Source organism: Macaca thibetana, chromosome 1 (assembly GCF_024542745.1).
Source record: "Macaca thibetana thibetana isolate TM-01 chromosome 1, ASM2454274v1, whole genome shotgun sequence".
Classification (NCBI taxonomy): Eukaryota; Metazoa; Chordata; class Mammalia; order Primates; family Cercopithecidae; genus Macaca; species Macaca thibetana.
Window position 1 is genome coordinate 5237286 of NC_065578.1, and position 27330 is coordinate 5264615.

Sequence of the window (27330 nt, forward strand, 5' to 3'; positions counted from 1 at the left end):
CGTGGCCTCGAGCGGCGCGGGCGGAGCTTTGCGGGATCAGCTACCGAGGCGTGTCCGGAGCCGGCAGGGGCGGGGCCTTTTGAGGAGGGCAGGCCTTCCCCTGGGGGCGGGGCCTGTTCCTGGGGTGGGGCGGGGCGTCCGGCGCGGGGCGGGCGGAACACTCACAGTACAGCGCGGGCAGAGCCATTCACCGTTTGGGATCTCGGGCAGTGGCGGGTTGAGGCAATGCAGGTGGTAGGAGGAGGGGCAGGCATCGCAGCAGAGCAGCTCGCCCCCGTCCTTGCACACGCGGCAGAACTCCATGTGATCATCCTCCTCCTCCTCGCAGCCGCCCTCCTCCTCTTCGTCGTCGTCGTCCTTTGGCTCCCACTGGATCCCCTCCTTCTCCTGGGGGAGGAGGCCAGGTGGAGGCACCCTGGGCGGGGTCCCCGCTCCACCAGGGCCTGACTCCCTCCCTCCCCCACAGCATTTCCCCGCATTTTGCCCCCAAATGAGGGCACAGGGGTGGGGGAGCCAGGCGTGGCCCCGCTCCCAGCCCGGGGCTCTGCCAAGGCTTACACAATGGGGGCAGCTCCACTTGCCCTCGGGAGCCTTCTCCAGCTCTGGGTCCAGGCACACGAGATGGTAGGCCCTCGGGCAGGTGTCGCACAGGATGATCTCCCCACCTTGCTGGCACACCTCACAGTAATCCTGGTGGTCTGTCTCATAGCCGTCACCATCATCAACTAAGGTAGGGGAGAGGCAGTCATGGAAGGCCTCATCCGCACTCCCAGAACACAACCAACTGCACCGCCCCAGGCCAGACAGGCACAGAGTAGATGCATAATAGATGGTGGGTGGATAGGTGGGTGGATGAGTGGACTGACGGTTGAGGTTGTAAAAGGGTGAGGAGATAGAAGATGGATAAAAGGAAAGAAGGAAGGAAGGAAGGGTAAGAGAGTGGGTGGATGGGTAGAAAGATGAATGGATAGATGGATGAATGGACAAATGGATGGATGGATGAATGGATGGACAAATGGATGGACGATGGATGAACAAGATGGATGGATGGATGGATGGATGGATGGACTGATAGATGAACAAATGGATGGATGGAGCGATGGATGATGAATGGACAAATGGATGGATGGATGGATGGACTCATAGATGAACAGATGGATAGATGGACAAATGGATAGACGGATGGAGAGATGGATGATGAATGGACAAATGGATGGATGGATGATGAATGAATAGACAAATGGATGGATGATGAATGGACAAATGGATGGATGGATGATGAACGGACAGATGGATGGATGGATGGATGGATGAACAAATGGATGGATAATGGATGGACAAATGGATAGATGATGGATGGATGGACAAATGGATAGGCGGAAGGATAATGGATGGATGGATGGACAAATGGATGGACAGATGAATGGATGGATGGGCAAATGAGTGGATGGATGGGCAAACAGATGAATGACGGATGGACAAATGGATGGATGGATGGATGGATGGATGGACAAGTGGATGGATGTATAGACGGATGAATGGACAAAAGAATGCATGGATGTATGGATAAACAAATAGATGGATGAATGCATGGACAAATGGATGGATGATGGATGGATGGACAAATGGATGGACAGATGGATGCATGGATGGACAAATGGATGGATAATGGATGGACAAATGGAAGGATGATGGATGCATGAATGGATGGATGATGGACAAATGGATGGATGGATGGACAAATGGATGGGTGGGCAAAAGAATGGATGGATGGATGAATGAACAAATGGATGGATGGGTAGACAAATGAATGATGGATGGATAGATGGGTAGATGGATGGATGGATGGTGGGTGAACAAATGAATGGATAATAGATGAACAAATGAATGGATAATGGATGGACAAATGGATGGATGGATGATGGATGGATGGATGATGGATGAATGGACAAATGGGTGGATGATGGATGGATGGACAAATGGATGGATGGATGGATGGATGGATGGGATGGATGGATGAACAGACGGATGGATGGCTGGATGGATGGACAAAAGGACGGACGAATGGATGGATGGATGGATGGATGGATGGATGGATGGATGGATGGGCAAGTGGATGGATGGGTGATGGGATGATGGATGGGTGGATGGATGGACAAAAGAATGAATGAATAGATGGATGGATGGATGGTGGATGGATAACTGACGGATGGATGATGGATGATGGATGAATGGCTGGATGGATGAGGGATGGATGGATAAAAAGAAGGAACTGAGGGAAAGAGGGAGAGGGAGGGATGGGAAGGGAGGTGAGGGGACAGATGGGTGTTAAGTGGGTGGGGGGTGACTGAATAGAGGATGGCGATGAGATGAAGCACTTCCCTCTTCGGTCACCACACTGCTAATGCAAATGCCCTGGGGAGGCTCCCACCATAGGTTCCATGTTCTTTCCTCACTGGGACAGGATGCCCCTCCCCAGACAGTAGAGACCAGGGCCGTGTGTGAAACACAGGGGCCCCACCTGGCCAAGACATGAGGATGCCCTTCCCCTGCTTCCCGCGGGGAGGTTCCATGCCCCACACATCCACCCCGCAGGCCGAGAACCCTCCACATGGGGAGTCCTACTAGTGCCCCCCTACATCCACCCAGCAGGCCAAGAACTCTCCAGAAGGGGAGTCATACTCCTCTTCTTCTTGCGCCTCCTCTTGCTCTTCTTGCCCAGGGCTGCAGAGCACTCGGAGCGCACGGAGGCACTGTGGATGCTGGCGCTGTCGAAGTCCGACTCCTCCCTCTCATCTTCTTCACTCTACAGGGGAAGACAAGGTCCTGTGATCCCAGGGCCTCACCCAGAAGGCTTCGCTGGCCTGGGCAGTGTGGGGTGGGACAAAGCACAGAAGAGGCTCTGGAGACACAGTACTCTCTGAGATTCGCCTCAGCCCCCCACACAGCTGAAAACCTCACATTACAGCCTACCTGTCCAGCCCGATGTCCCACCACCCACCCAGAGCCCTGCTCTCCAGCCTCAGACACTTCCCACAATTTCCACCTCTGAACAGCTCCCCAGGCCCTGCCCTCCATCCTGCCAAACTCCTAAACATCCTTCAAGGGGCAGCCCTAGGGACAACTCCTCCAAGGACTCTTCCCAGATCTCTCCTTTACTGGACCTATTGTGACTGCCTGTGTGCCAGGTCTGGCCTGTCCCATCTGACTGGTATATCACGGACTCTCCACCAGCGAACATGCCTGCCAGGTGACAAGTGCTACAGGACTATGGCCCGCCATGGCTGAGCAGAGGGCCTGGCACACAGTAGGTGCTCAACAAATATCTGCTAAGCTAAACTAGACCATCAGCTCCAGGGTGGGCCATACCTTCTCTCCATGCTCTCCTCCAGACCTGACACTGGCTTCTGCCAAAGGGCAGGGAAACAGCTTCCAACTCCACCCCACTGCAGGGTGGGGGTGAGGTGAGGGAGGCAGCTACCTATGGGGGTGACGAGGGTGAATGCCCCTCACACTCACAGAGAAAGGGGGGCCCCAAGGTTGAGTAACACCTGGGCTTAGCGTCTGAGCCTGGGCCCAGAGCTGGCCCTGAGGACAGGAGGAGGTAACTGGGACTCCAGCCAGTCTGATCCTGCCCACATGCCACTTCTCTAGGGTCCAGCCCCATCCAACTACTCCCCCGAGAGCAGACCTGGGCGCTGGGCGGCCAGGCCCCACCAGGACAGATTCCTCCAGCTGCTGCCCAAATGGAGCTACAGTTGTAGACAGCAGGAGCCATGACTGAGCTCCCAGCTCAGGAGGGTGAGCCAGGGGAGTACTCCCTGCCCAGAGTCCAAGTCAGAAGGGTCCTTGGAAGGATTCAGTCTAAACCCCTCATCACACAAATGGAGAAACTGAGGTCCAGCACATCTGCACGTAGACTGGAAGGAGAGTAGGGGAGGGGTGCAACCTGCCCCAGCTAGTCTGTAATGAACTGAAGGCCCTCGCCTGGCCCCTGCGTGCTCACATGCAGACACATACGCTGCAAACGCACACACAAGTGCACACACGCACATACTTACCGAGGAGCCTTTCTTCCTCTTGTTGCTGATCCCTCCAAAGCGGAACTTGAGCCCGGCCATCTTTTTCCCTTTGCCCTTTTTCTTCCCATCTTTGGAGCCTTTGATCTTCTTCCTCACTCCAGGCCCTGAAACACAGCGGTAATGATAGCCAACCACTGCCACCACTGATGGCCTGCTTCCTGCCATCATTTCACTGAGCTCTCGGTTACACAATAAGGAAAGGGTCATTTCTACCATCACCCCTTTTCAGACGAGACGCCTGAAGCTTGGAGAGGTGAAACCCTTGCTTAAAATCACACAGCAAGGCCGGGCGCAGTGGCTCAAGCCTGTAATCCCAGCACTTTGGGAGGCCGAGACGGGCGGATCACGAGGTCAGGAGTTCGAGACCATCCTGGCTAACATAGTGAAACCCCGTCTCTACTAAAAAATACAAAAAACTAGCCGGGCGAGGTGGTGGGCGCCTGTAGTCCCGGCTACTCGGGAGGCTGAGGCAGGAGAATGGCGTAAAAACCCGGGAGGCAGAGCTTGCAGTGAGCTGAGATCCGGCCACTGCCCTCCACCCTGGGCGACACAGCGAGACTCCGTCTCAAAAAAAAAAAAAAAAAAAAAAAAAATCACACAGCAAATGAGGCAAAACCAGACGACGGCTCTGACCGGAGGCTGCTCTGACCACCCTGCTGCCCCTTGTCCATGACCCACAGAAATGTGGCTCTCTTGGGAGGAGCCCCTATACTGTCCTCAACCACCGAAAGGAGGCACCAGCCATCCCCCACAGCCAGCAGGGCCACTGAAGGCACAGCCACGCACCTGTGGTCCATGCCTGAGCCCCCAAAGGATGTCCTGGGGCCAAAAGGCCTTTTCCCACCTGCTAGCCAGGTAATGTTGGTGCCACCCAAGACCGCCCCACCTCTGCCAGTCAACCCCAGCAAGGGCCAGCAGGGTTGAGGCTGTTTTTATGGAGCTGGCCACAGGGCAATTAGCTACCCGGGGAGTAATGACCCGGGAAGGAAGGGGGGCCTGGAGGCAGGATGCACACCCCACAGAGGCAGCCTCTCCCCAGGCCCTCCTCTGGCCACACCACATACAGGGACATGGAGCTAGGAGCCCAGCTGTACCCTCCATGGCGCCATGGAAAATCTATTTCAATTTTCCAAGCTCTGAATAGGCAGCTCATGGAATCAATAGCTCAGCAGCTGGAGCCCGAGAGGAAACGAGAAAACAAGGCAGCCTGGGCCTACAGGGGCGGGCCGGGAGCCCCTCCCGAGATCCTGATGGCCCAGACAGAGCAGGACAGGGAACAGACTCTGACCCTTGTCACTTCGCCAGCCAGGCTCCCTTCAGAGACTTGGCACGGTGGTGTCAGACACAGCACCCCAGAAACTAAAGCTCCTTGGGGCTGAAAGAAGGGGTCCCCAGAGCCCCCTCAGCCCCTTCCATCAAAACCCAAATCAGCTAGACACGGTGGCTCATGCCTGCAAGCCCAGCACTCTGGGAGGCTGAGGTGGGCGGATCACCTGAGGTCAGGAGTTCCGAGACCAGCCTGGCCAACACGGCGAAACCCCGTCTCTACTAAAAATACAAAAAATTAGCCAGGTGTGGTGGTGCACTCACTCCTGTAATCCTAGCTACTCAGGAGGCTGAGGCAGGAAAATTGCTTGAACCCAGAAGGCGGAGGTTGCAGTGAGCAGAGATCGAGCCACTGTACTCCGGCCTGGAGGACAGAGTGAGAGTCTGTCAAAAAAAAAAAAAAAAAAATCAGGGCACCCAGGAAAGCTGAGATGCAGGTAACTGACAGCCCTGCGGAGATCAATGTCCCCAACCTCCAAGAGGCCAGAAACCCCCACCCAGAAACCTCCCTCCCCAAGGCCTTCAAGTCACAGGGGGCCTCTGCTGCCCCCATCCTCCCCACCCAGACACCCAGCCACTGAGGCAGAATTTGGATCTCGACCTCCTTCCAGGCCTGTCCCAGAACAGCCTTCCTGGGAAGCCAGACCTGGCCATGCCCAGTCCCTCCAACTCCTGCCTGCTTCCCGGATCCTAAAGCTGGAGAGGCAGGGCCTCCATGCTCCACGCTGGCCAAGGGCCTGGAGAACAACCCTGCACACAGTGGGTGTGCAGACAAGAGGGAGAGACGGGCTCAACTGGGGCCTCCTCCTCCTCCCCAGGAACAGCACAGGCTGAAACCCAAGAGCCTGCCAACTCCCAGAAACCGGGGCTGGAGTGGCTCCACTCTGCATACCTCTGTTCTTGCCCTCCCTCCAGGCCCACGTCAGGGGCACCTCCTGGCTGGCCAGGCTCAAACCTCTCAAACCTCAGCCCACATCATCACCTCTGCTTCTCCACCAGCCCCAAAAGGTAGTCAGGCACAAAAGAGGCGAGGGATGCTGCCTCACTGCTGAGAAAGGACCGAGCAATCCAAGGTCACACAGGCATAGGGCCATCGATAAGGAGCACGCCAGTTGCCCCCCCCTGCCCGCGTCTGCCCTGTGGCTTCTCCTGTAGGGTCTGAGGGAGATCTCTTCCCAGCGGGACTAGGTGCCCACTCACCCCCAGCCTTACCTTTGCCCTCCTTGGTCTTGGCTTTGCGGATAAGCACAGGCTGGGGCACCTGCGGGGGGCTGACGGCTAGCGGAGGGGAGATGGTGACTGTCTCTACAGCCGCAGCCACTGCCGCCGCCGCTGCTGCCGCCGAGCTGCCCTTGAAGGGGTTGTTGGCGCTGAACTCTCGCCACTTGGCACCCAGGACGGTCATCATTTTGGACATGGGAATCTTCGGGTTCTTCTTGGCAATGAGTGGCCTGTTGGGGGAGAGGCAGGAGAGTGAGGGCAGGGCCAGGTGAGATGAGAGGCCCACCCTAGCCCCGGCAGGGCCCACCCCTCTGCCACGCATGCAATCTATGGCAGCAACCCCAGGTTCCTGATTAGAGAAACTATGCGGGAAACCCGCTGACCACAGCCCGCCCCCAAAATACCCCCGCTTCCTGTCCACACCTACAGCCTGCCCCCAAAACACCTCCGCTTCCTGTCCACACCCACAGTCCGCCCCCAAAACACCCCCGCTTCCTGTCCACACCCACAGCCCGCCCTCACCCACAGCCCGCCCTCAAAACACCCCCGCTTCCTGTCCACACCCACAGCCCGCCCCCCCCAAAACACCCCCCGCTTCCTGTCCACACCCACAGCCTGCCCCCAAAACACCCCCGCTTCCTGTCCACACCCACAGCCCGCCCCCAAAACACCCCCGCTTCCTGTCCACACCCACAGCCCGCCCCCAAAACACCCCCGCTTCCTGTCCACACCCACAGCCCGCCCCCAAAACACCCCCGCTTCCTGTCCACACCCACAGCCCGCCCCCAAAACACCCCCCGCTTCCTGTCCACACCCACAGCCCGCCCTCAAAACACCCCCGCTTCCTGTCCACACCCACAGCCCGCCCTCAAAACACCCCCGCTTCCTGTCCACCCACAGCCCGCCCTCAAAACACCCCCGCTTCCTGTCCACACCCACAGCCCGCCCTCAAAACACCCCCGCTTCCTGTCCACACCCACAGCCCGCCCTCAAAACACCCCCGCTTCCTGTCCACACCCACAGCCCGCCCCCAAAACACCCCCGCTTCCTGTCCACACCCACAGTCTGCCCCCAAAACACCCCCACTTCCTGTCCACACCCACACCCCAGCCCCCCCCAAAACACCCCTGCTGCCTGTCCACACCCACAGCCCGCCCCAAAACACCCCCGCTGCCTGTCCACACCCACAGCCCGCCCCCAAAACATCCCCGCTGCCTGTCCACACCCACAGCCCACCCCCAAAACACCCCCGCTGCCTGTCCACACCCATAGCCCGCCCCCAAAACACCCCGCTGCCTGTCCACACCCGTAGCCCGCCCCCAAAACACCCCCGCTTCCTGTCCACACAGTTGGTTATTTTCTCATCGGGTTTTCAGGCCCTGCAAGACTTGGGGGGCCACAGAGGGGCTACAGTTGGCCTCTGGGTCTCTGTCCCACCTCTACCAGAGCTGAGAGGCCATGGTGGTGAACGACCCCCCAGGAAAGACTGGAACCACCTTCCCCAGTGGGAAAAGACTCGAGGGCCCAGGGGCAGGGCCCACAAGGGAAGGCCTGGAGGTCTGTGAACATGAAGGGGTCCTGCCCCCTCCCTCCAGCTCCCTCAGGTTGCTGAGTCGGCCTGACAGAGCCCACCCCTACCACAGACACCTGGGCTTCATTCCTCCACCTCCCTCCCGACTTGGTACCACCAGAGGATGCGCCACCTTGAGAATAGCCCTGGTGCCCGGCCCACCTGAGGAACTGGCTGAAGGCCTTGTAGTTGGTCAGCGTGTGGTAGTCCTCCTCCGAGAACAGGTAGTCCACGTCATCCAGGCCCCACTCAGCCATGAGCTGCCCCGAGGACTTGGGCTCCTACAGAGACCCAGGCCAGAGGTAGAGTTGTTGAAGGGCCTTCTAACCTGTACCCCCATCCCCAGGGTCCCTGCCTAGGAGGCTTCGGCACAGGGGAGAGAGGTGGGGTCATGTCTGCAACGTAACTGGACCATTCTCACCCACCCTGGGAAACACTCAAGCCCTGCAGCCCCGCAGCCCCGCAGCCCCGCAGCCCCCGCAGCTCCCAATCTGTGCCGTGTCTCAGATGCCAGCCCGTGGGAGTGCAGGCAAAGTGTTCGATGTCAGGGTTTGGGGAGAGGCCATGTGTGTGCCCAGAACCTCCAGAAAGGGAAATCAGCCAGGTGTGGGAAAAGAGACTGGACGCCTGAGACCAGGCCTCCATCCTGAGATAGGGCTGCCCAACCGGCCTCGGGACGCCAGGGCATGACAACAGAACTCGCCCTCTGGGGGACTGCATTCTGGGGATTTGGACAGCAGGAGAGCACGGTGCCCTAAGACAGGAAGACGTCCCTGATAAGGATGTAGGGCTACAGGGCTTCCTAAGTCACTTTAGAAAGACACGACGCCTCCAGGCCAGGGGTGATGGCTCACACCCGTAATCTCAACACTTTGGGAGGCCAAGGCAGACAGATCATTTGAGGTCAGGAGTTCGAGATCAGCCTGGCCAACATGCTGAAACCCCGTCTCTACTGAAATACAAAAATTATCTGGGTGTGTTGGTGTAATCCCAGCTATTCAGGAGCCTGAGGCAGGAGAATCACTTGAACTCAGGAGGCGGAGGTTGCAGTCAGCTGAATCACACTGAACTCAGGAGTCTCAAAAAAAAAAAAAAAAGACGGAGGTGCCAGGTGCACGTCAGCCCCTGTAAAGGACAGGACACTGCTGAGGCAGGGCGCCACTGCAATACTCTGGGTGTATTGGTGTAATCCCAGGGAGCCTGAGGCAGGAGAATCAGAGCGAGAGTTCGCCACTGTCTCAAAAAAAAAAAAAAAAAAAAAAAGACATGAGGCCTCCCCAGGGTGCCATGTATAGCCACGTCAGCCCCTGTAAAGGACAGGACACTGCTGAGGCAGGGGCATGGGACAGTGGGCCAGCTGGGGACAGAGCCCTGAGAGGGTCCAACTACTGCTGAGGCCTGGGGTGGGGCAACATCCCAGGGGCACAGTGTGTTCACAAGAGAGCTAGCCCGGGGTCAGGTGACCAGATCAACAGGCAGCCCGGGCTGGCAGGGCTCAGAAACGGAGGTGCTGGCTGTGGGCATGGGCTGCTTCTGATCCTGGCTCTACCACACACCAGTGGTGAGAGGTGGACAAGTTACTTAACTTTCCTGCCTCAGTTTCCCCATCTGTAAAATGAAGATAATGGTACACTGCCTTGCAGAACAGAATGAGTTAGTGCAGGTGCTTGGAACAGGGTGTGTCAAAATGTGTTAGTAACTGTTAGCACCCAACCCACCTGCCTTCCTCCTTCCCCAACATCCCACTTCTTCCAAGCAGCCCTGAGCTGCCCCTACCCAACCTGATACATTAAGCCAATCAGTACACACCACTCCTAGGCCAAAGTCTGGTCAGGCCAGTCATGTCTTAAGCCAGTCCAATCAGGGGAATGCTGGTCTCCTGCTTGCACACCTGGATACTGGAGGCCTGCTCTCCCTCCTGCTGGAGGGGACCAAGAAGCCCCGAGCAGCTGCTGCCCTCATTCTCAGCCACAAGAGTGCTCAGCCACGAGCGTGTCTGGCCTAAGCCCAACACTGACACAGCAGAGGCAGGGTGAATGATGCAAAGAAACAGCCTCTGATAACACCAATGGGTCCCACAACCCCGATGCCCCTTGCCTCTCAGTTCTCAGGGCCCTGATTCCACACATCCCTCCACTGCCTAGGCCCCGGAGCTGGGCTTCTGCTCCTGCAAAAGAAGGCTGCCCTGAGCATCTCCCAGCACTGAGAACCAGTCTGCCTGTCCAGGTTGCGGGAGGCCTCCAGAGCCCATTCTTGCCTCTTGTTCTGTGACAGCTCAGAGAAGTCCCCAGACGGGGCCCCCTCTGTGGCTGACCTGCCCCCATGGACACACACGGCTGTTCCTGATGGCACACGGACCCCTTGGCCCCCACCCAGGACAGCAGAGCAGCAGGTGAGCGAGGGGATGATACTGTTACGGGGTGACCCTGAATCACTCCCTTAAGTGAAGCTTTCAGAACTGCCAGCCCTGCAGCAGTGATCTGTCTCCAGTGACTCACAACACTCCACTGACTCCCGAAATCACCCCCGGTGTCAGGACACCGCCAGGAAGAACTGCTCCTCCTCCGGCACCTCCCAACTTCAGTTATTCACATTCATGATTTCCGCCTCACCCAACAGCAACTGTACTAATATTTACAGAGCGTTTATCTTTAAATCCGCGGCCAGCCCAAACTCAGCCTCGGTGTCTCATAAAAGAACAAAGGGAGCACAGTGTTCCTGGATGGCACTGTCACTCACCCGCTGCCTGTCCACCAGCCTCACCCCTGGCCTCTCCGCCTCCCCAAGGAGCCCCAGGGTGCAGCCTCTGAGACTTCAGAGCACCTCAGCATGACCATAAAGGCCTGGCTTACTTCACATCATTTCCCATGTTCCTGGGGATGCTGGACCCAGGGGAGAGCTGGCCCATCTCTGTAACTGCTCTGCCCCGCATGCACTAGGAGACTCCAGGAATGCCTGCTTGGGCAGGATTTCAGGACACAAGTTCCCTTCCTACCATAAACAAAGCTGTCCAGCACTTCTTGTGGCAAAGAATCCATTTGTTGTTTTATTTTCCCAAATTGCTCCAAGCAAGAGGTTCCTGACACTAAACTGGAGCTCACACTATCTATCACTCTCCCCAGAAATAGCTGCTCACTCGTGCGGGCAAGCTGTTGGCAGAGCAGACAGTACATCAGCAAGATGCTGCACGATCTCCACCACTGAGCCCTAAATTTCATCCATCCTTACTGTGCATGCACACACGCACGCACGAGAGCACACATGCTCATGGCTCCATCTTCAGGTCAGCTGGGAAAGGACACTCTGGCCCTTCGGACTCAGGCTCTCAGGTCAGAAGGCAGAGAACAGGCCGGGCACAGTGGCTCACGCCTGTAATCCCAACACTTTGGGAGGCTGAAGCGGACAGATCACCTGAGGCCAGGAGTTCAAGACCAGCCTGGCCAACATGGCTAAACCCCATCTCTACTAAAAATACAAAAGTTAGCTGGGCGTGGTGATGCGTCCCTGTAGTACCAGCTACTTGGAAGGCTAAGGCAGGAGCCACCGCACTCCAGTCTGGGCAACAGAGCAAAACTCCATCTTAAAAAAACAAAAAACAGGCTGGACACCGTGGCTCACACCTGTAATTCCAGCACTTTGGGAGGCTGAGGCAGGTGGATCACGAGGTCAAGAGATGGAGACCATCCTGGTCAACATGGTGAAATCCCATCTCTACTAAAAATGCAAAAATTAGCCAGGTATGGTGGCATGCACCTGTAGTCCCAGCTACTCGGGAGGCTGAGGCAGGAGAATCACTTGAATCTGGGAGGCAGAGGTTGCAGTAAGCAGAGGTCGCGCCACTGCACTCCAGCCTGGCAACAGAGCGAGACTCCATCTCACAAAAAAAAAAAAAAAAAAAAAAAAAAACCCATATAGGCAAGAGGCTCAGCCCCTCCAACGGGGATGTCGCTCTGTCCCCCCAGCCAGGCCTCCATAGTCACCTTTAAACATCCGTCATCATTATCATCCTCATCCTCATCCTTCTTTTTTCGCTTGGCTTTTTTCTCCTTCTTGTCCTTGAGTTTCTTCTTCTTCTTTTTATTTGGGGAGTAGTCACTACCCTCACTCTCCGACTTCTCTTCCAGATCCTCTTCATTCTCTGATAGCTCATCATTGCTTCCCTGGAAAAGAAGGGGGACAGTGAGGGCAACAGAGGCCTCACAAACATCCAGAGTCCTGGGTGGCAGGATGACCCTGAAAGCTACCTCCTGGCCCACGCTGGGGATCGGTCATCATCAGGGACCACTGCTCACGGCTCAGCCCCAAAGTCCAGCCAAAGGGGCAACCCCAAGCCAGCCTAAGCGAAGTCTTGTCTCCAGGGTCTACGCCACAGGAAGCAGTGGAGCCTGCAGATGAGGCAAGGTGAGAGCAGCTCTCTGGTGAGAGCAGGCTTCTCCATCGGCAAGCTCAGCTTGGCCTACTCCGGCAGCCCTGCAGGTGAACTCAGGCTCTGCTTCAGTCATCATCAGGCTTCTACGGACTTTGGAGGCTGAACCAGTTTTACATGACGGGGCATGGACCCAGGAGCCGGTGTTGGAGGATGTGGTCCCAGAGTTAAAAAGCCAAGTGCAGAAGGCCGGGGGTGGTGGCTCAAGCCTGTAATCCCAGCACTTGGGGAGGCCAAGATGGGCGGATCACGAGGTCAGGAGATCGAGACCATCTGGCTAACACGGTGAAACCCCGTCTTTACTAAAAAATACAAAAAACTAGCCGGGCGAGGTGGCGGGCGCCTGTAGTCCCAGCTACTTGGGAGGCTGAGGCAGGAGAATGGCATGAACCCGGGAGGCAGAGCTTGCAGTGAGCTGAGATCCGGCCACTGCACTCCAGCCTGGGCGACAGAGCGAGACTCCGTCTCAAAAAAAAAAAAAAAAAAAAAGCGAAGTGCACAGGAAGAGCCCCAGCCAGGGAAAGGCCCCAGCGAGAGAAGAGCCCCAGCCAGGGAAGAAAGAGCCCCAGCCAGGGAAGAGCCCCAGCCAGAGAAGGGCCCCAACCGGAGAAGGGCCATTGCATCTCAGGCCCCAGCGCCGCAGCGCTCTGCTTAAGTTCACATCCCATGGAACTGCGTTCGTCAGGTGAAACCTGTAATTAATGCAGCGTGCACATCCCAGTTTTCTCCATGTGCAGACTCTGCAGACACTACTACGGATGGCACAAGCCCACCTTCCCCCACTTCCATCCCAGCCTGGCCTCTTCCTCTCCATACGAGACAAGGTAATTTAGACAGCTCTTAAGCCTAGCTTCCTTGATTTAGTTTCCTGTCTGTACAGGCAGAAAATGGCTCATTTATATGGAGATAAGGGCGTTTACAACCACAGCACCCCACGAGAGAGGTGCTGCCCCTCGGAGAAAGTGATTTACTTGTGGCCTTTAGAGATGCAAGTCGCAAGTCGACTGGCGAAGCCCTCCACAGCCACTTCCCAGGGAGGGGCCGGGCAGCAGGGCCATGATCCCCGCCGTGCGCAGGGCTTGCCATGCACAGGACTGCCATTAACTGTTTTCAGGGTGAGCAGGGAGAGGCAAGGGACGAGACGAAGAGAGAACCAGAGAGATAAAAAATGAGCTCAGGAAACAGCAGTGGCGGGGAGGGAGGATGGAGGAAAGAGGGAGGGAGGGAGAGAAGAAGGGAGGGAGAAGGAAAGGAAAGGGTGGCAGAAGGAAAGAGAATGAGGGAGCAGCAAAGGCAGGGGGCCTCCCTGGATAGTCTTGGGAGGCTCCCAGCCCACCTCTGCCCTTTCAGGCCACACTGTCAAAAGGGGATGACCTGCCTTTTCCCAGGAGAGTGGCTCCAAACAGGCACATCCAACAGTTAGTGGAGAGGGAGACGGTCACTGAAGGGGGAGGTGAGGGTCCCCTCCTCTAAGATCCAGCTGGGAAGCACCCCCTCCAACACGCTGCCTGCGCTTCCCCACTCTCCTGGAAGCCCCGCTCCCTCTCCCCTGCCCGCCAACCTCCCTGTTCCCAAACCTCTTAGCCCATTAAGCCGCCAGAGTTAGCGGCGCTGCCAGCTGCCAGGCAGCAGGGCCTCTGTGCTCTTTGCTTTTCCGGAACCCGGGTGTTTCCGGGAATACTGACGCGGCCACTGGCTGGGAGCCTACTCTCAAGGCTGGAGGAGATGCTGGGCCCTGGAGCCACAGCTCCCAGGCTCAGCCTCAGTCCTTTGGGGAGGTGGAGGTCAGACAGTGATGTCCATGTCCCCTTGAAGGAGTCAGAGTTTGGCCAGCTTCAAGAGACCGGCCTTCAGGAGATCTGAGAGACACGCTCTCCCGCAGCCCTCGCCCCAGCAGAGGTAAGGACAAGGGAGAGAAGCCGCCATGAACTTCAGCACCACGGACAGAGGCTGGGGCTGGACAGAGGAAGGGGCCCTGGGGGGCCTTCAGCTGCCAGAGAACAAACCTCACAAACCCACTGAGCGTGAAGTGGGGGGACCCATGGTTAATCCTGCATGGCCTGCCAGTGAGTCCCAGGCTCCCCAGGGAGGCTCTGCCCCCTGCAAGCCTGAGACTCGGGCAAGTCACTGTGGCAAGCTAACCTCAGCTTCATCATCTGTGAACTGGGGATGCCAGAAAGGATGGAAACACGGAGACTGTAAGAAAATGCCTTGAGGCTGGGCGCAGTGGCTCACGCTTGAAATCCCAGCACTTTGGGAGGCCGAGGTGGGCGGATCACCTGACGTTGGGAGTTCGAGACTAGCCTGACCAACACGGAGAAACCCCATCTCTACTAAAAAAAAATACAAAATTAGCCGGGCATGGTGGCACGTGACTGTAATCCCAGCTACTCAGGAGGCTGAGGCAGAAGAATCGCTTGAACCTGTGAGGCAGAGGTTGCAGTGAGTCAAGGTCGCGCCACTGCACTCCAGCCTGGGCAATAAGAGTGAAACTGTCTCAAAAAAAAAAAAAAAGAAAAGAAAAGAAAATGCCTTGAACATCTCTGACACGGGAGAAACCTAAGCACAGAGAAGCAGTGCTCTGAGCCGGGGTGGGGCGGGGTGCACGATGGGACATGCATCGTGTCCTGGGCAGGGGACTCGGCCAAGCCAGAGCAGGCTGCAGTGAGAATGACCCTTTCCCCCGACACCACCATGCCCACGCGTAGACACCAGAGGCCACTGTGATTCTGATGATGCCTAGAACATGCCCAAACGACCCATGATGACCCCAGCTCTGCTTGGAAGCCAAAGATACAGCCAGGATGACAAGCTGGAGGGGACACATCAGAGTCACCCCCACATTTCTGCTGTTGGAATTGCGTTCAAGCTAACTGCACAGAGGCTGCCAGCAGCTGGGCGGCAACACGGTACAGAGGGAGCAGGACCCGGACAAGAAGGGGCTGCTGTGGCAACATCTGTGGGGTGCTGACCCGGCATCTGATGGCAAGCAGGCCCCTTGACGACCTGCAGGGGAGACCAGGAGTGGCGGCCCAGAGAGAGCCGGAGGGAGGGAGGGATAAGGAGGGGAAGGTACCTCCAGCAGCCTCCACTGTCTGGCAGGAGCAGCAGCGCACGCCAGCTTGGGAGAGTAGGGCTGGCAGAAGGCCGTGAGCCCGGCACTGACAAAGGGCTCACCCAGTGTCCACTCAGAGTTAAGTGGCAGGGCAGGAGGGCACAGATCCTTGGCACGGAATGGGCTCAGGTGACGTCGGGCATGTCTGTTGCCCATCTGTGGCCCCTGCCCTGCTGTCACCCACTGGGGCTCAGGCAAGCCAGCAAAGCCCTCATTTCTTGGAAGCAGGTGCGCTTCTCTCCCTCCTCCATCAGCCTGCACTGGGGAGAGTCCAGTTGAAGAGAAGGGTCTGACTCCCAAGTCCCCACCTGCCTCCCCTGCCCTGAGCCTCTGCCCTGCCTCCACCACATGGAGCCCCCACAGCTGGGCCTCCCACCTGCACCAGATCTCATCAGAGCCCTCCTCCCCTACCAGGGGCTGGCTGAGGGTAACAGTGCAGGGCAGAACCCTGCATCCAGCTGTTTTGACACTCTAGAACTAGGCCTCCTTTTTGTGGTGTTTTTCCAAAATCTCTCCTTGCAGAGAAAGCTCCAAATAGTTCTGAAAACACCTAACAGAGCAGTGGCCCATCAGCGGGACCTGGAGGGACGAAGCATCATCCAGTGGCAAGAAGGGAAGAAATGATCAAGAACCAGAGATAGATTTGCAGTTCAGTATCTGAAAACATACAGAGAGGCTCACAGACCAAGCCACATGCGGGGGAGGAGACACAGACACAGACCAGTAATTCCCTAACTAAGCTCCCGAACCAACCCAGCCCTAAGGTTTAAGGGCCATCAAACCACACTGCAGGCATGAAGATCCAGATGACAGTTGGCCTTCGACCTGGGCACTGACCTTTCGGCTACAGCAGCCTTAGGTGTGACTACAGGGGATGCTCCATCAGCTAGCAGAAGAGTCTTAGTGGATGTGGAGTCCCCACATGGAATCCACCTGCAAAGCTGCCTTGAATGTTATGCCCAGCCTATGTGTGCCAGGAGGCAGGGGCAGGCAGGAGGGGTCTCTGCTCTGAGCCCCCACCCTGCTGAAGGCACAGCATGCGATCAGGCCCTGGGGATCCCAATGGACAGTCCCGCTGCCCTTCCTCCTTCCCAGCTCCACAGATGTTTCTTGGCGGAGGCCTCCCACCTCCATCTCCCTTCCCTCTAGGCCCGATGCTCCGAACACACACCGCATCTCCTGAAAAAGGAGACATTTAAACTCAAAAGGAAGGGTGCGGAGAGTCGGTCATTCTCCATTTGGGGTCCTTCAAGATTGAGAGGGAAAAAGGAAGAATGAAATAGGAGCCTTCCCATTCACCAGTGTTATAAACAGTTATAATTTAGCACTGAATAATTGGTTGCTATGGTAACCGCTGCAGTACAGGTTGAAATCATTTCTCCCTCCTGCGCTCGCTAGGGTCTGACAGGGAGCTTCATCTACATATGCTCAGGTTCCGGCTGCAGCCCGGTTATTTTATGTAAATCAGAATCCACGACTTGCTGCCGGCCTCCCCCAACCAACAAACTGCGGCTTGCGGCCCACCTGCCCTGGTCCCTTTGCCCCATCATCTTGGAGCCACCTGGTTGGAGGCAGGGAGGGGCAGAGGGGTGAAATCCCCTTGCCTTTATCCTGGGGTCCCAAGTCTGCCAGGCAGGTGGGCAAGGGGGCACCCAGCAGCTGGGCCACAGCATGCTCCAGACCCCCTAAGATCTGACAGCTGGCCCGAGCCAGGCTCTCAAATGCAAGGGAGAGGGCACCTCCGGAGGCCTCTTGTCCATCCCAGCCCCCTTCCCCTTCCAAGAACCAGAAATGCATCTCAGCAGAGAGAAGGAGAGAGGGTGAGGAAGGGGTGGAGCGAATGAAAGGGAGGGAGGGAAATGAGGGGAGAGGGGGAAGAGAGAAAAGAGGGCCAAGGACAGAGAGGAGATGCCGAGAGGTTACCAAGGTGGAGACCAAGCACAGGCCAGAGGGAAGGACCAAGTCTGAGACCCAGAGAGAGACAGACAGGCAAGAGCCAGAGAGAGACAGGGACCTGGACAAAAACCAAAAACATATTGTCACAGAAAGAAGCGGGAGGGAAGACCTGGGCCAGTTGGAAAAGGGAAGGCTCAGCGTGATCATCGCTCTGGGAATGAGAGAGTCGGAGAACCAGCCCTCCCAGGCCTCAAAGACCACCTGGCCCCCAGCCCCCAGGCCTCGCCACTGTCCAGACGCTGCCCACCCCCCAAGCCTCCTTCCTAGCCAGGGCTGGGGCTGTACCCTGAGCCCAGGAGAGGGGAGGGGAGCCAGCCCTACCTGGGGGGACAGGGGCTTCCATAGGTCTCTGCTGCACCCCACTGGTTCCTTCATCTGCATTTAGGAGCCAGGCTCACCCAGCACAGTGGCCTGAGACCCAGGCCCAGGTGACACTGCCCTTCTTGGCCTAGACTCCCAACCAGCTTCTAACTCAGAGGAGGTAGGCAGGGGGTGCACAGGTAGGAGTCCCTGCCATGGACCACGAGGCCTCAGGGTCCTAAAATCCACATCACCCTGAGCCCATGGAGCCCAGGTGTGAGGAGTGAGGGCGGGGATGGCAGCAGAGCAAGATTTCACAGCCTCTGCCAGACAGTCTCAGTGCCTTCATCCCAGGGCCTTGCAGCCCCAGAGCCATCTACCCCCTAGGGGCCCAGCACGAGGACCGACCTCTGGGGCCAGGGGGCAGCAGCCACAGCAGCAGAAGAGGAGGGCAGGGGCTGCAGCAGGGAATTCAGGGAGTCCCTCACCAAAGGAGCTGGCTCACAGCCTCTCCTTCCCTGGGGGACCCTCCAGGCACACAGTTCCCGCTTCCCCTGTCCTATCTCCGCGTCCCCATCGAATCACAGGGACAGGGAGCTTCACCCTCTTTGAGACCCTGGGGAAGATGCAGGAGCCCCAGAGCGTAGGCCTGGGAGTCTCTGGGGCATGATGGGCCAGGCAGGAGCCTCGACACCCAGCTCCACAGACCCGGGTCCCCCCTTCACCTCACAAATCCTCCCCATGCAGGCCCCATGCTGGCCCAGTGGTAAGGGGGGGTTCCTGGAAAGGGACAGACACACATCCATCCCCGACACTGTGCCAGATGGGGCACAGAGCTAAGGGGCAACAGAGAAGGCAGGCAGAATCGGGCAGAGGGGCCAGGGTCTCTCCAGGGGAAGACAGGGTGGTACACACACAGTCACATGCACACACTCGTGTGCACGGAGGACCAGAAAGGCCTGGATCGGCTGCAAAGCAGGTGGGGGTGGGGGCAGGCAGCAGTGGGGATGCCACACAGGCTGCGGACCAGGGGGCCGTGGGGCATGGTCAAGGCACACTCAGGAAGCTTTCCTAGGAGAGCCCAGGGCTGCAGGGGCCTGGCAAGGCAGAGGCCGGGAGAGGAGGGCCGGTAGGAGGTGGGTGAGAGGTGCTGACCGCCGCCCCCAGCAGAGAGCACAGGGGCAGGACACACCTGGGGCAGCTCTGACCAGAGGGGTGGGGCCAACACCTCCCAGCCCCATCCTTTCCATGGCAGTCCCTGAGCTCTGTGAGGACCAAGGATACAGTCCAGGGCAGGCTCTGCCCTCCCAACGTCCCCAGGCTGACACCCAGACCAGAGGAGGAACCACAGGCTGCAGGTAGAGTTCAGAGCCCTCCAAAATGCCTCCAAGTCCCCAAACAAGCCGGGGAGGTGGAAATGGGACACAGACCCGAGGCCCAGAGGTGAAGGCAGGGACCCTCGCCCCCTGCCACCACCATCTCTCCCTCCCCAGGGCTCTGCTCCTGCCTCTGGCCTGGCCCTGGAGCTGCCAGGGGAGCCTGCCAGGCTGTCATGTCACATCAGTCTCTCCTCTGCTCAAAGCCTTCCAGTGATCGCACCTTGTTCACGGGACAAGAGACCCATGGTGCACCCCCCGCAACAAGCCCTCCTGAAACCCTCACAGCAGGGAGCATCTCCAGCCTGGGACAAGCTCCCCAAACCCACCCCTAGGCTCTTCTGGCAGCCACCTCCCCATCTCACTCTGCAGGGAGGCCTAGATCCAGGCCCAGTGCTGCCAAGGGCACCCGCTTAGCATTAGCACCTCACCCCACCACCACTGCACCTCACCAGCTACCTCCCTGTGCCTCTCACTTGCAAGGTGGGGCCAGCCCAATCCCCTCTAGGCAGGGGGAAAGAAAGGTGGAGAGCTGGCCTCAGGTCCCCCCGGGGCAGGCAGGAGAGGAGAAACACGCCTGGCAGGGGCAACTGGTGCAGCTGACAGCCCTGGGTTCAGATCTCAGTACTGCCACTGTGTCACTGTGTGACCTTGGGCCAGGGCACCTCTGAGCCCCTGCTCTCCTCTGTGAAGTGAGGTGCCTGCCGTTGTTCTCAACACAGGGTGGCCTGGAGGATCAGAGGAGACACCCAGAAGGAAGCCAAAAACATATGGTGAGGAAATGGCAGAGACCCCAGTGTGCCAGTGCAAGTAGGAAGGACTTAAAGCTGCAAACTCGCCTCAGTTTCCCCATCTGCCAACCGGCGATCATCCTTCGAATGCCACCAATTTCCAGGGCTGGTCATGAGGATCAAGTGAGCCCGCGTGAAGCACAGAGAAGCACGCTCGGAATGTGTCAGCAGCGTGGGAAGACAAGGGACATGTTCGCACCGTCACACCCCGCCAACCAGAGGCAGCGGAGCGTGCGGCAGCCTCGCCCATCCAGAACCAGCCAAGAACCAGGGAGAAAGTGATGGGAATGCAGAGGTCACCTGCAGGTGACTGTCCCTAAACGGGGCGTTGCTTCTCTTCAACTGACTTCACTTTCTTCAGGTTTCAGTTTAGAGGGACGGAGTCAGCTATGGAGCGGGGAGCGGGGCAGGGAGGTAGGGAGGCACCGTGGCGACAGAATCTGGCCCTGTCCCCACACAGGATAGGACAACAGGAGGAAGGAAAAATGACGCTCCGACATCCTGCTCCAGAAACAGGATAGCTCACCAACGTCTTAAAAAGGCTTCCGTGCACAACGCTTCGTATCAGACGCTGGTTATGGCATTCTTCATCAAACTCAGCTCTCAGAAACCCTCAAACTCCAAGGTCCAGGGACCCCAGCCCTCCTCTGCGGCCAGGCAGATGCAGCCACAACCCCACCTGACCCCAACTCGCCAGCACAGGTGCTGCCCCTCACCTCTTTCTTCTTCCGCTTCCCTTTACACTTGTTTTCCTTGAGCTTCTTGGGTTTCTTCTTCTTAGGAAGGCTCACGGGCTCCACAGGGAAAAAGTCATCGAAGCCTTCAAGACCACCATCTTCTTCTTCTGGAAAAATCAGAAGGTGGCAGTGGTTACTCCTGAGCTTCCTCCAGGACAGCCCTGAAGACACAGCGCCAGCCCTGGGGATGCTAAGACCCCGGACACCCAACTGTGCCAGGTCACAGCCACCCTGCTCTCCCCAGACCTGGTGAAGTGGGAGAACACAAAACAGGGGCCCCAGCTCTAGGGACTGTGTGACATCACCTCACCTCCTGGCCTTTCCTTCCCTCCTCTGTAATGGGACAATAACCACCTGGCCCTGACAGGACAGCGTTCAGAAAACTGAACCTCCACGAACAACAAATAGAACTGCCTTGCTGCCGTCACTGCCCGAGAAACAGAGCGCCTCTACCAGGAAGGAGTCGGGGCCGACAGAGCAGAGCACAGACCTCAGTGAGGCCCATCTCTCCCCTCCACAGAGAGGACCACAGTGTGGCCAGGAGGCGACTTGAGAACGCTGGACCTGCCGGGCACGGTGGCTCACGCCTGTAATCCCAACACTTTGGGAGGCTGAGGCGAGCAGATAACCTGAGGCCAGGAGTCTGAGACCAGCCTGGCCAGCAGGATGAAATCCCGTCTCTACTAAAAATACAAAACTCAACTGGGCATGCTGGCAGGCGCCTGTAATTCCAACTACTTGAGGCTAGAGAATCGCTCAAACCCAGGAGGTGGAGGTTGCGGTGAGCCGGGATCGCACCACTGCCCTCCAGCCTGGGCAACAGAGTGAGACTCCGTCTTAAAAAACATAAATAAATAGAGAGGGAGAGAATTGTGGACCACAGGGACGCTCGGGTCCCGTACCTGAGGTCCCCGGGGATTTGCAGGACAAACTCAGCAAGGAAGATGCCAGGATACGCCACGGGTTTGACAGGATGCTGCCTCAATAGAGAATCCAAGACCATATTGTATCTCCTCCTGGATCCCGCACCTGTGCACACACAGGCATACAGGTCCACACTCCCCCACCTCCAACACACTCACAACGGGAAACCAAGCGCATTACAGCTGGGCACTAGAAAGCTGTGACAGTCCACAGAGAGATGCTGTGCCCAGCACACCTGAGTGTTCAGGAGCTGCCCTCACCTGCACTGACTCGGAAGGCCGAGGGGGCCCAGGCCGGGCAGGCTCAGGAGGGGAGTATCTTTGAAGACACTGGCCACAGTTCCAGGTCTGCCTCCCTCAACCTCCAACCCAGAGGAAGGGCTGACACGTGTCCTGGGGGGTGTGACATGAGACCCCTGCTGTGGCAGCAGTGGCCTGGGGTCTGACCCTCATCTGGGAAATCAGGAGAGACAAAGGGTAGCCAAGCCTGGAGTTCCCGCGCACCAGACATGAGCCGTGGAGGGGCAATGGGGAGGGTCCTCTTGGCAGGCAGAGCAGCAAGAATCAAACCATCCAAAGTAGAGACACTTCTGCCTGTGGGGGCAAAGGAGGCTTCCAGAAGGAAACAACCTCCAAGAGTCCTCTAGAAGGGCCCACGAGAGAGCGAGCCCTTCATGCCAGCCTGCGGCCCCAGCGCCCCATCCAGCTTGCCCTACCCGCTCTCCACCATCACCTGTGCACTCAGGAGCACTCAGGGGAAGCCGAGGAGCAAAGAGAAGCCCCTCAGCCTCAGACCCTCTGCCACGGACACCCCAGACCCGACCCTCTGTGACAGTGGAGACACAACAGGGAGTGTCACTCAGAGTCTGAGGGTTGCTTCGAGTGGGACCCCGAGGAGGACGAGAGGTCCTGGGGCCACCAGGAGGCTTTCACCCTGAAAGCGGGCAGAGTGTCCCCACTGGATCAAGTTTACAGACAGAGAGCCCCTTCCCCCAAGGAAGTTTTTTTTATCATAACCACTTACAGCTGGCAGTGGTGGAGCCAGGTTTGAACCCAGGCAGTCTGGTGACCTTAGGGTCAACAAAAGGGCCTCGAGGCGTCCCCCAGCGTGGCCCACACGCTCAGACACACTCGCCACATGCAGACACACAGACATGCATGTGGCCCAGGACACACCCAACACTCACCTGTCACCCTCCACACAGGCCCCCATCGCCTGGCCTGGGACCCCTGGAGAGTCCTAAGCAGAGAAAGGGGGACAGGAGGCCTCCTACCCTGGGTCTCTGGGGCTCCCATTGCTCACACCATGGGTGCAGCTTTAGCCCCACCGTCCCCACTCCTCTGGGGCACTGGTGGCTCTGGTGGCTGAGCGGACGCCCCTCCCACCCCTGCATCCCACAGGGCCAGTTTGCACCAGGGGAAGGTGGGGGGCTGCACCACTGTCTTGGTGCCTCTCTGCACCAGGGCCTTCCTCAAGGGTAGCCAGGTGCTTGGGGCTCCCACACAGGGAGGGCACCCTGTGGAGGGCTAGGGCACACAGGGGAGCCAACAGCAAGGGCTGCCCCAGGTGGGTTTATGTGGGTCAGGCCCCACATAGCCAGGGGCAGGGGCTGGGCTGCTCCAGCTGACCCCGTCCCATTCCTCTGATCACTGGTGTGGGAAGGTGGGGATTTTTCAAACCAGCTGAAAACGTGCACAGGGATCCCCCCAGACTTGTCCTGCAGAGTAGGTGTCGGTGGGGCAGTGGCAGAGCTGGCAGGGAGCTGTCTGTGGTGGGGCAGCTGATGGGATGCCAGTCCACAGCTGCCCACTCTGCCACCCGGCCTCCGCCTCCCCCGCCACCGCAGGAGACCGCCTGGGCAGAGCCACCCCCACACCCTGGCAGTGCCCAACACTGCTTATGTAATGGGCTCCGGCTGATGCAATCTCGAGGGGGGGCCTCTCCCTCCTGCTTCCTTCCAGCTGTCCCCTTCCAGCAGGGTGGTCCCAGACTTAGGAAACCCAGCCCGGCACATGGTCACTGACTGGTCGCCTGAGCAACAGAATGGACGAGGGCATGCACAGGTGGCTGCCGGAAATTCCGGAAGGAAGTCTGGGATCTGCCCATGGGTAAGGGGAGGACAAAGGAGGACCCTGCTCTGGCCCTACCCCACGCTCAGAACAGGCCTCTCAGGACAAGGCCCCAGACCCTCTGCCCGTGGACAGACCCCCCACTCTGTTCCCAGAAGACCTCACAGCCCAGGGCCTCTGCCTGGTGAAACCCGCCTCTGAGAAGGCTCTGGAGCTGGCACACGGGAATGGGAACTCAGCCCTGCCTACCCCTGTCTCTGATGGGCCCTTCCTCTCCCCCAGATGGCTTCAGGTGGGTGGCCCTGAAGTCACCGCACACCTGATTCTCTGTGACACTGCCCCCACCACCACCCCACACAGTCCGGTCTTCAGCCAAGCCTCAGCCCCTTCCCGCCCTTGGACACCCTCTGCTCCTGCAGCAGGCCCTGAGCTTTCCAAAACCAGACCTGGGGGTCACCATCCAAGCAACTCCACAGTCAGCCTTTCCCCAAGCCCCAGCCTGTGCCCTTGAGCCCACCAGTTCCTCCTCCCTATGGCTCCATCTGGTGGGGACAGAGCAGAGGCCCTGATGGTTCCAAGACGCAGAGCATGCAGCCAGTGGTAAGGCAGGATCCCACCCATGCCAGGTGAGGGACTCCGGGGAGGTGCAACCTCACCTCAGAACTCCTCGTCCTGCCAGCTCCTGGCCCCAAGTGGCTGCCTCACCGCCCTCCTGGCCCACCTGGCATTGCCCTCGTGCACCAGCCCTACCCCTCCAGGGCCTGAGGCTCCACAGATCCAAGCCTGCTCTAATGAAGACCCATTACCCTGTGATCACCCACCTCCTGGGGGTGGAGGTGGGGTGGGGCTGAAGTCAACCAGAGGAAGGAGAAGCACCTTCTGCTGCTTCCTCCAGAGTTCCCCCGGCCCCTGTGTAGCTCCCAGTACGCGCCAGCTCAGCCCTGCGGGATCCCCAGGCTAGCCTAGGCTGCCACTGCAGGCTGCGGCCAGGCTGACGAGGGTAGTGCATTGCAATAGCGGCAGTTACCTGCATACCATCTGCCAGGCTCGTGCCAGGCCCAAAGTACCTAGTACTGATTAATCTGTATCAGTTCAATACAGCAACTCAGAAAGGGGTACTATTCTTTCTGGTCTGCAGCTTTTATTTATTTATTTATTTATTTATTTTAGAGACAGAGTCGCTGGCTGGAGTGCAGTGTTATGATCATGGCTCACTGCAGCCTCGACCTCCTGGGCTCGAGCGAGCCTCCCACCTCAGCCTCCTGAGCAGCTGGGACAACAAGCACAACCACCACGCCTGGCTCAGAGATGGGTTCTATTCTTATCCCCATCTGCAGATTAGGAAACTGAGGCTCAGAGGACCTCATTATTTACCCACATCTCAGTCCTACAGCTGGCAGTGGTAGAGCCGGGTTTGAACCCAGGCAGTGGGCGCCCACCCCCTTGTCAAGTCTCTCCCCCAGCACCCTCCCAGAATCCAGCATTGAAACAGCCCACGCTGTGTAAACCTGCTCGGTGTATGCCCTGGGGACACTGAGGTGACTCAGGCTGGTCTGTGGTCTGGAAGGTCACAGGTCCCTCAAGGGGGTCAAAGCTGGTTCACCACACTAGTCCCCCTGCATACAGCCCCACGGCTCTGCCAGGCCCAGGCTCCAGCCCCCGACTCCTCTGGGGGGGGCCGCAGCGGAGCAAGGACGCAGTCGCCAGGGCACCTGGCAAACACAAGGTGATCAAAACAAGGGGAAGGCATGTGACTGTGGAGCGAAAGTTAGGTCATCTGATTCTCGGTGGTCGAAGGATTTGCAGGGGGCCAAGCCATGAGCTGGGATGAGAACACCATCACCAGGTTGCAAAGGCCGGCAAACCTGCCAAGGACAGGGACCCGGCTCAATGTCCACCGCTCTCTCCAGGACCTGGGGAGAGGGGCTCCTGCTGTTCCCCACCCGGACTCCCCAACCAGCACCAAGCAGAGAATCAGGCCACCAGGAGGTCTGGAGGAGGGAGTAACAGGGGCAGCAGAGGCTTAATGCTACCCTTCCTGGGGGTGACGCCAGCAAGTCCCCTCCCCACTGAGCCTCTCTCTTCATCTGTGAAATGGCCGTAATGTGGCAGCCTTTCCCCCACGGCGATGGGGAGAAGTAAAAACTGTGAATGCAAAGCATCCACACGATGCCTGCAGGTGCTCAGCAATGGCAGGCAGAGCCCAGCGAGACTCAGGAGGGTCAGGGCAGCAGTGGTGAAGGGCAGAAGGCAGTGGTCTCTAGTTTGGGCACTGCTGGGCCAGGGGTTCTCAGGGCCACCCTAGACACTGGCCAAGAAAGAGTCCTCAGGCTAAGGCTGCCGTTAGTCCTTGAACCTCCCCCAATGAGACAGGCCCTATGCTGGCAAAGGGGGGCAGTACACCCGCCCAAGAGAGGATTCATAATTTATTTATGACATTTAACAAAACCCAGACATCACCTCATTGGTGTCACATCAAAAGAAAGCATCAGTCCTGAGTGGGGAGTGGAGGGAAGAGACAGAGATAGATGAGGCATTTATCCCAAGTGACTGGGGCCTGGGGGGAGTCAGTATGGGGGTGCAGGGAAGGCAGGGAGAGGCCCCAGGGCATGGGTGGGGAGGAGGACAGACAGGTGAGAAGGGGAAGAGAGGGGGAGTCAACCTGGAGGGACAGGGAGGGACAAAAGAGAGAGAAACGGCCAGACAGAAAGAGAGAGGCATGGGCATGACCTCAGGGGAGATGAAAACTGACAGATATGGGGAGAGAAGAAGAGAGAGAGACAGGGAAAGAGAGTGAAATAATGACAGAGCCACAGAGATAAGCAAAAGCCCCAGAAAGTTAGACAATACACATTGTGTTCAGTACCCAGCTCAGAGAAGATATTCCAGAAGTCTCTGATGGGTGGATGGATAATTGTATAGTCAATGGATGGATGGTGGATGGATGGTGAATAGATTGATGGATGATGAATTGATGGATAGATGGTGGGTGGGTGGGTGGATGGATGGATGGATGGATGGATGGCAGATGGAAGGATAGTGGATGGGTGGATGGATGAATGGATGGTGGACACATGGTGAATAGATGGATGGATGATGAATTTATGGATAGATGGTGGGTGGGTGGATGGATAGATGGATGGTGGATGGATGGATGGATGGATGGGTGGCAGATGGATGGATGGTGGATGGGTGGATGGATGAATGGATGGTGGACGGATGGTGAATAGATTGATGGATGATGAATTGATGGACAGATGGTGGGTGGATGGATGGATGGTGGATGGAAGATGGAGGATGGATGGAAGGATGAATGGATGGTGGATGGATGAGTGGTGGATGAATGATGGATGGATGGATGGATGAATGAAAGATGAATGGATAGATGGTGGGTGGGTGGGTGGATGGATGGATGGTGGATGAAGGATGGATGGATG

General features: G+C 57.9%; 1 protein-coding gene across 3 annotated transcripts in view; it reads right to left on the reverse strand.

Moving 5' to 3' along the window:
* Positions 1-27330, reverse strand: part of CHD5 (chromodomain helicase DNA binding protein 5) — a 239481-nt gene that overhangs the window by 48093 nt on the left and 164058 nt on the right. For 2 of the 3 annotated variants that reach the window (XM_050786837.1, XM_050786845.1), the window contains 8 exons: positions 20880-21007; positions 12180-12359; positions 8362-8480; positions 6621-6859; positions 4062-4186; positions 2683-2806; positions 559-725; positions 166-387 (listed from right to left, as the gene is read on the reverse strand). In XM_050786837.1, coding sequence (XP_050642794.1) covers positions 166-387; positions 559-725; positions 2683-2806; positions 4062-4186; positions 6621-6859; positions 8362-8480; positions 12180-12359; positions 20880-21007 — 1304 coding nt within the window. Of the gene's footprint in view, positions 1-165; positions 388-558; positions 745-2682; positions 2807-4061; positions 4187-6620; positions 6860-8361; positions 8481-12179; positions 12360-20879; positions 21008-27330 lie in introns of those variants that run through there. The other variant, XM_050786856.1, reaches the window with a different exon arrangement.